At 42.8% G+C, this 9,084-nt stretch overlaps 1 gene segment (V, D, J or C); it reads right to left on the minus strand.

Annotated features, from left to right (window-relative positions):
• Window positions 1-781: 781 nt before the first annotated feature.
• On the minus strand, window positions 782-7,438 carry LOC117058900. The segment is given in 5 exon segments: window positions 782-1,399; window positions 3,092-3,427; window positions 4,213-4,545; window positions 5,685-6,020; window positions 7,075-7,438. Coding segments are annotated over 5 exon segments (1,764 nt in total).
• Window positions 7,439-9,084: the final 1,646 nt, after the last annotated feature.

Genomic DNA, 9,084 nt, shown 5'->3' on the forward strand with positions numbered 1-9,084 from the left:
GCTGCCAAGGAGTGTGGTGGAGTCTTCTTCTTTGGAGGTCTTTAAGCAGAGGCTTGACAGCCATCTGTCAAGAATGCTTTGATGGTGTTTCCTGCTTGGCAGGGGGTTGGACTGGATGGCCCTTGTGGTCTCTTCCAACTCTATGATTCTATGAAACACTCTGTGAGGTGAGTGGGGCTGAGAGACTTCAGAGAAGTGTGACTAGCCCAAGGTCATCCAGCAGCTACATGTGGAGGAGCGGGGAAGCGAACCCAGTTCACCAGATTACGAGTCTACCACTCTTAACCACTACACCACACTGGCTCTGGTGGTTCCAAGCAATTGGTATTCAGAGGCCAATTGCCTCCAATAGTGGAGGTGGAGGAATAATAATAATAATAATAATACCCTGCTGATTTGGCTGGGTTTCCCCAGCCACTCTGGGGAACATGGCCATTGTAGGTAGTAGCCATTGTCAATGATATCAAAAGCAACCATAACCTTTATTTTGTGCTATATGTTTATATGCCCTGCTTGTTAATGAAGCTCTAGATTCTTCCATCATGATGCACCTAATGGATAAAGTGATTTCTGGAAACAGTAAGCCCTGCAAACACAGTCGTGGAAGATTGAGGGTCTAATGCTTCTATCATCCTCTGAAAATTCCAGATCATATTTGAGAAGATGCTGTGGGTGGAAGCTTAATTCACCCATCCAGTTCAAAGGGGAGTAGAGACCTCATCTCACGTTTGTGTGACTGGGGATTAACATTAACCCCCTTATCACCATTTCTAACCACAAGACAGAATTATCTTCTTACGTTTCAATAAACTTTCTTTATTTCAAACTATTGTTTTACTTCAAAGAGATGTGGCCAGTTAATTCTACAACATTCAGGGTACATCACCCCTCTATTCCTCCACAAAAAGGCCAATAATTAAACAAATGGAGACACAAGAAGGGAAAGCAGATGCTGGCAGAATTAGGAAGCTGAGAAAGATGTGCAGGAGGCTTGAGAAGAATGGTTATTGGCAAGTGCTGGCGGTGTCGGAGAGCACGAGGGAGACGTTGACAGTGGTTGGTTTACCCGTATTCTTGTCTATGGTCTTCTGAGACGTCTGGAGGGGCAACCTCTCATGCCCCACCACGCAAGTGAAAGGAGTTCCAGAATTCCACTCTTCTGCGTTGACCTTCAGCATGCTATAAGCGTGATACCGGTTGGGTGCCTTGGACTCCTGGGTGGCTGTGCTGGTGAAGTATTCAGAAGCATCCACGGGCTCATCATTCCGCAGCCATTTGACAAAGAACTCACTAGGGGAGAAATCTTTCACCAAACAAGTGACGGTGGCTGTTTCCTGCAAAGCCAGCTGATCCGAAGGAGGAGGAAGCATGTAGATATGTGGAGCAGAGGGGTTGCCATCTGGAAGGTTAAAGGAGGGGGGATGAAGAGAATATCAAATGCATAGTTTTTAAAAGTACATGCTAACTATCTTGTTTCCTTCCTTTCTTAACCATGACCTCATTTGTATGGTTTGAGAGAGTCAGATTAAGACATAAGATGAATGGCAGAAGTCTTCTAGCAGGAGACCTGGACATTGACCAAACATGACCAGATGAAATGGCATTCTAAATCTGGATTTTTATTAAAGACTGTGATGACATGGTCCACTGCTCTGTGTGTGCATGTACATAAAAAGAGTGGAAGCGCATAAGAGAGACAGAGAGACTATGGTTCACACATTCCCACTAAGCAAATACAGACACAGTCATCTCTTCATTGCTGAGGTGGGCTTAAAATGGGAGCTTCATCTATTCTTAGAGAAAGTCTTGTATAATTTATGACCCATTAAGCCACATGGACAAGACCAAGGATTTCTGACAGCCTACTAGGGGCTAAATTGTTGTTCTGTTTGTGTTGCCTGTCAGAAAAAGGCACATGAAATGCCACACAATACATGGCTGGTGGGTTGCCTTTGCCTTTGTGGGCATAGCTTGTCCCTAAACTGAAGGCCACGAATACAGTTTCTATGCTGCAGATTAGTGTGTCCTGAAATTCGCGAACAGAAGCTAAGTGGTGAAATATTTTTGCTTTGGAAGTTGGAAACCCATATTTGAATTTATTAAGGTTCACACTGGTTGGCCTCAGTCAGACCATTGCAACTCAGTTTGGTCTACCTCATTAGACATCCAGTGCATGAAAAGGAACTATATAATGAGCAAAAGAAATGTTGTTGTTGTTCAGTCGTTCAGTCGTGTCCGACTCTTCATGACCCCATGGACCATGGACCAGAGCACGCCAGGCACGCCTATCTTTCACTGCCTCCTGCAGTTTGGCCAAACTCATGCTAGTCGCTTTGAGAACACTGTCCAACTATCTCATCCTCTGTCGTCCCCTTCTCCTTGTGCCATCCATCTTTCCCAACACCAGGGTCTTTTCTAGGGAGTCTTCTCTTCTCATGAGGTGGCCAAAGTACTGGAGCCTCAATGTCAGGATCTGTCCTTCCAGTGAGCACTCAGGGCTGATTTCTTTAAGCATGGATAAGTTTGATCTTTTTGCAGTCCATGGGACTCTCTAGAGTCTCCCCCAGCACCATAATTCAAAAGCATCAATTCTTCGGCGATCAGCTTTCTTTATGGTCCAGCTCTCACTTCCATACATTACTACTGGGAAAACCATAGCTTTAACTATACGGACCTTTGTCGGCAAGGTGATGTCTCTGCTTTTTAAGATGCTGTCTAGGTTTGTCATTGCTTTCCTCCCAAGAGCAAAAGAAGTACTAACTGGAATTAAAGCAATTGAAATGGAGACATCTTTAGGTGTGCCAAAGGCTTAGACTCAGGTATCAAATCAGCCACTCCCAAAGTGCTACTTTCTTGCTATTTTGGACTACGAAACATATCTGCCCTGCTCAGCATGACCAATAGTCAAAGATGATAGAAATTTTAGTGCAGAATAGCTGGAGGCCACCCGGTTGGGGAAAATCTATACTTAATGATTGTTAGGGCAGAACAAAACTATTCTGAGCCTTCTGGAAAGCCAAAGACCTATTTTTTTTTTTTTAATTGAGGGTTGTTAGCCATTTTTGTAGGATAAAGTAAAATAGACATCTACCTTGAGGCTTGCGCAGGGATCTGACTTCCATTGAGGGAAATAAAGCTGGGTGAATAATTTTGCACTTGAAAGTTTCCCCTTTGTTCCACTCATCTGCACACACTGTAGCTACGGCATCCTTGAATAGCAGCCCACTGCTTTCTTGTTCTTGCGACGGTTTAAGGATAGTCTCTAGGGGTTTGCTATCATCTGCTCGTGTCCAGGCGACATTCAGCTCCTTAAGATCTTGGTCATCAGGTATGTTCGAAATTCTGCAGGTCAGAATGGCCATCTTGGTCTGGAAAATATCAGCAAAGGAAGGCGGGATGGTCTCAACCTTGACAGGGACAGGAAGATCTAAAAAGAAGTAAGAAGAGCATTCAATTCCACAGCAGGCCGACTTCTATTAGCACCTCAAAACCTGTTTGCCCTTAATCCCCAACATATATCTGATTCAAACATCCAATGTACACAAGAGTTCTGTTTTTATGGCCAACTAAAATTGAGTATTTCCTCATCCTTTGTACGCCGCCTTTCCATAGTTAAAACAACGCCCAAGGCGGCTTACAACATGACAAGATTGACACAATTACCAACATAACAAAAGTCATAAACAATAAATAAAACACATCAAAAAGTACACAACCAAATGGAGAGCAATTTCCACATAGATCATAAAATCTAAAACTAAGAATACAGCATTAATATCAATCACAATTTAAAATGACATAGATAAAAAATTAAAGCATTTTTTTTTAAAAAACAACCAAACTAAAACGGCGCCCTCTCTGCCCAGCAACAGCAGCAGCAGCAGCGGCGGCACTCCCTCATGGAGCCTGTCGGGACCCCTTATCACCATTTCTAACCACAAGACAGAATTATCTTCTTAAGTTTCGATAAACTTTCTTTATTTCAAACTATTGTTTTACTTCAAAGAGATGTGGCCAGTTAATTCTACAACATTCCGGGTACATCACCCCTCTTTTCCTCCACAAAAAGGCCAATAATTAAACAAATGGAGACACAAGAAGGGAGAATTAGGGAGCTGAGAAAGATGTGCGGGAGGCTTGACAAGAATGGTTATTGGCAAGTGCTGGCCGTGTCGGAGAGCACAAGGGAGACGTTGACAATGGTTGGTTTACCCGTATTCTTGTCTATGGTCTTCTGAGACGTCTGGAGGGGCAACATCTCATGCCCCACCACACAAGTGAAAGGAGTTCCAGAATTCCAATCTTCTGCGTTGACGTTCAGCATGCTATAAGCGTGATACCGGTTGGGTGCCTTGGACTCCTGGGTGGCTGGGCTGGTGAAGTATTCAGAAGCATCCACGGGCTCATCATTCCGCAGCCATTTGACAAAGAAGTCACTAGGGGAGAAATTTTTCACCAAACAAGTGACGGTGGCTGTTTCCTGCAAAGCCAGCTGATCCGAAGGAGGAGGAAGCATGTAGATATGTGGAGCAGAGGGGTTGCCATCTGGAAGGTTAAAGGAGGGGGGATTAAGAGAATATCAAATGCATGGTTTTAAAAGTACATTGCTAACTATCTTGTTTCCTTCCTTTCTTAACCATGACCTCATTTGTATGGTTTGAGAGGGTCAGATGAAGACATAAGATGAATGGCAGAAGTCTTCTAGCAGGAGACCTGGACATTGACCAAACATGACCAGATGAATTGGCATTCTAAATCTGGATTTTTATTAAAGACTGTGATGACATGGTCCACTGCTCTGTGTGTGCATGTACATAAAAAGAGTGGAAGCGCATAAGAGAGACAGAGAGACTATGGTTCACACATTCCCACTAAGCAAATACAGACACAGTCATCTCTTCATTGCTGAGGTGGGCTTAAAATGGGAGCTTCATCTATTCTTAGAGAAAGTCTTGTATAATTTATGACCCATTAAGCCACATGGACAAGACCAAGGATTTCTGAGAGCCTACTAGGGGCTAAATTGTTGTTCTGTTTGTGTTGCCTGTCAGAAAAAGGCACATGAAATGCCGCACAATACATGGCTGGTGGGTTGCCTTTGCCTTCGTGGGCATAGCTTGTCCCTAAACTGAAGGCGACGAATACAGTTTCTATGCTGCAGATTAGTGTGTCCTGAAATTTGTGAACAGAAGCTAAGTGGTGAAATATTTTTGCTTTGGAAGTTGGAAACTCACATTTGAATTTCTTAAAGTTCACACTGGTGGGCCTCAGTCAGACCATTATAACTCAGTTTGGTCTACCTCATTAGACATCCAGTGCATTAACAGGAACTATATAATGAGCAAAAGAAGTACTAACTGGAATTAAAGCAATTGAAATCGAGACGTCTTTAGGTGTGCCAATGGCTTAGACTCAGGTATCAAATCAGCCATTCCCAAAATGCTACTCTCCTGATATTTTGGACTACGAAGCATATCTGCCCTAGTCAGCATGGCCAATAGTCAAAGATGATAGAAATTTTAGTCCAGAATAGCTGGAGGCAACAGGGTTGGGGAAAATCTATACTTAATGATTGTTAGGGCAGAACAAAACTATTCTGAGCCTTCTGGAAAGCCAAAGACCTATTTTATTTATATTGAGGGTTGTTAGCCATTTTTGTAGGATGATGTAAAATCGACACCTACCTTGAGGCTTGCGCAGGGATCTGACTTCCATTGAGGGAAATAAAGCTGGGTGAATAATTTTGCACTTGAAAGTTTCCCCTTTGTTCCACTCATCTGCACACACTGTAGCTATAGCATCCTTGAATAGCAGCCCACTGCTTTCTTGTTCTTGCGACGGTTTAAGGATAGTCTCTAGGGGTTTGCTATCATCTGCTCGTGTCCAGGTGACATTCAGCTCCTTAAGATCTTGGTCATCAGGTATGTTCGAAATTCTGCAGGTCAGAATGGCCGTCTTGGTTTGGAAAATATCAGCAAAGGAAGGCAGGATGGTCTCAACCTTGACAGGGACAGGAAGATCTAAAAAGAAGAAAGATAACATTCAATTCCACAGCAAGCCAACTTCTACTGGCACCTCAAAACCTGTTTGCCCTTAATCTCCAACGTACAGGTGAAACTCGAAAAATTAGAATATCGTGGAAAGGTTCATTTCTTTCAGTAATTCAACTTAAAAGGTGAAACTAATATATGAGACTTGGGGTTTTTCACCAGCTGAATGCCAAAATCATCACAATTATAACAAATAAAGGCTTGACATATCTCGCTTTGCATGTCATGAATCTATCTCATATATTAAACTCCAGTAGCTAATGAAAACAATTGTTTACATAAACAAACTTTTCCATGATATTCTAATTTTTCAATTTTCACCTGTATATCTGATTCAAACATCCAATGTACACAAGAGTTCTATTTTATGGCCAACTAAAATTGAGAATTTCCCCATCCTTTGTGCGCACCATATAGATTGGCGAAGGTCTTGTAGATGGGAGTCCTTGTCGGCTGCTGCACAAGTCTGTTTCCTTAGTGATCCACTGATCTGCCAGATCTAGTGTTTCTACACTGTGCTTTTGTAAAACCCCAAATACACAAAGCCTTCATTAGGGGAAATATTAAAAAAAAAAAAACAATACATGGAGATTTTGTTTCTTTTTTGTCTATAAAAATAATGCCAGCATTGGCTCAGTAGAAAAGAATGAGGGCAACGAATACCATAATATCTCACGTAACACTGAAACCAAGGTTGGATCTACCCCAGCACTATCCTAGAATATGCTGAAGGATACTGTTGCTGCAGTATGTGTCTTCAGACCTTGCCCTAGAATCTGTTTAAGTAAGGTAATTCAGTATTCTAGAGCAGGTCCACCTCTGGTTTAGCCTGTAGGTATGTATAGATTCTGATGAAATCCTAGATGAGTTTTAGTGAATAAACTAGAATCTCTGCCGTGTTTATCAACAAATATTCCCAGAATGCAACCAAATATATTGAGTGCTTCTTCTTGAGGACAAAATTAGATCTGCCCCTGTTGCGTTGGAATGGCAAACCAGTTTCCGGATCTAATTTTCAACTTACTGCCACAAATAAGGGGTTTGCTGATGTTCCTTATCCCATTGAATTTCTCGTTGAACACGTTGCAGGAAAACTTCTTGCCATTGTCCCAGTCGCTCTTGGTGACTGTTAGCTCACTCCTCAGGCTGTGACTGCATTTTGAGGTTGAAATGGTAGTGGGGCCATCAGATTCAACAACTGTTTCATCCCTCAGCCACTGGAGTGTGGTTTTCTCAGTGTACAGATTAATAGCATTGCAGGTGATGGTGGCATTTAATGGGGACCCCACAAAATCTGTTGAGCGTGGTGCGCTGATGATAATGTTAGGTGGAGCGGCTGGGTTCAGTGCTTGAGAAGGAAGGAAAACAGTGCAAAGTAACTGTTTCATCGCAGATGAATCCAGCAACCCAAAGGTAAGATATACAACTGGAGGTATTCCTATGTGGAGAGATCTTCAGACCAAATTCATGAGATTGTCTTCTAGCAGATTGTGTGCCTGGCCCACTCTAGAGAAGCCTGCTCACATTAAATCAACTGGAGCAGGGCTTCATTTGAGGCAAACCAAATGTGAGTTGGCTGGTTCAGCCTGCAGAGGCAGGGCGCAGCCTCAGAACAAATTTAAGAGTTAAAACAGAGCAGGTAAAGAGTTCGTTTCCCATGCTAGGGCTCATACAAACTTCTGCTTGTCCCACTGCTTTCTCCCAGGAAAACCCAATCTTTGCTGCTGAATAGGAGGAAACATGAGTCAGGTTTTTGTTGGATTGACGTTTGCTCCAATTCAGCAGTGAAGAGCGGCTTTTCTCTGGGAATGCGGTGGGACGAAAGGGAAATTGCTCGGACCCATGCTTTCTAGACATGGGGGAAGGGGAAGGGGAAGGGGAAGGGGAAGGGGAAGGGGGAAAGAACCACTATTCCTCATCTCAAATCAAGGGCAAGATCCTCTCCTCCCATTTCTCTCCTTGAAATAAATTAATAAACATCCAGTGCAGGAATGTCTTAGTTCTGAACTGGACTTACATAATTGTCAATTGTGTCAAGAAGCTAAAATGATGTATAGCACTTTAGGAACTAGAAAGTTAATTGGATGCAAGATATTTAATGCTAATCTCCTGGTTTGTGTTGCTGTTGGCTGCTGGGTAATGTTGCTTTTTGAAAGAAAAAAAAAGACAAATAAATTCACTTACCTTGACGAACCACTCGTACTGTCCTTTTTGTCGCATAGTGAGCAGCTGTGCAATAGAAGGGATTGAAATTGTTCCAAGCCTGAGCAGAAATAACCGCCTGGGAGCTTACGGTAAAAGCCCCATTGGAACTGATTGAAGGAAATTTTTTAATCTCGATGGTCCTGCTGTTGGCATTGCTCCAGGAAAAAGTGACTGGGTCAGGCAGGAAACCCTTGGCCAAACACCCAATGGTGATGTTTCCATCATTTGTAATGCACTCAGAAGACGGAATAAGTGGGAAAACGGTGGGGGCAACTGGAGAAACTGTGGGAGAGAAGAAAAACAAAAGGATAGAGTGTTTCTGGACGATGTAGAATCTTCAGCTGAGATTGGTTATCTGAAAGGTAACGAACCATTGTTTTATAGAGAAAGAAACATTAAAGTATGTGTGCTATTCCTGAGATGAGTTATTCTGATGCTGTTTTTTTGACTACAAGAGACATGTTTCAGGGTCCTGAGGTATCACCTGATTTCTGTTTTTAGTTCTCAACTGCTCAACTGCTTCTTGGTCTTCATTGTTAATCCACTCCAAAGAACATTACAAGGCAAAGAAGGCTGACCATACTGGACTGTCTGGCGTATTTTTTTCTGCAAACAATGTCCTGGGTTCAATTGCACACTTTGCTGGTGTGCTGACTGCACTCTGCACATGCCTCAACGGAATAAAAACTCAAGTGATGTTGTGGCTGACATCCCCTAAACCTCCACCCCAGCCATCTATACCCACAATCCTTGGGTTTATTAACTCGCAAGATGCCCTTACGCCACATGTGCCCGCTTGACCTACAGAACCAGCACTATTACACTTATT

This window comes from Lacerta agilis, chromosome 14 (genome assembly GCF_009819535.1).
Source record: "Lacerta agilis isolate rLacAgi1 chromosome 14, rLacAgi1.pri, whole genome shotgun sequence".
NCBI lineage: Eukaryota > Metazoa > Chordata > Lepidosauria > Squamata > Lacertidae > Lacerta > Lacerta agilis.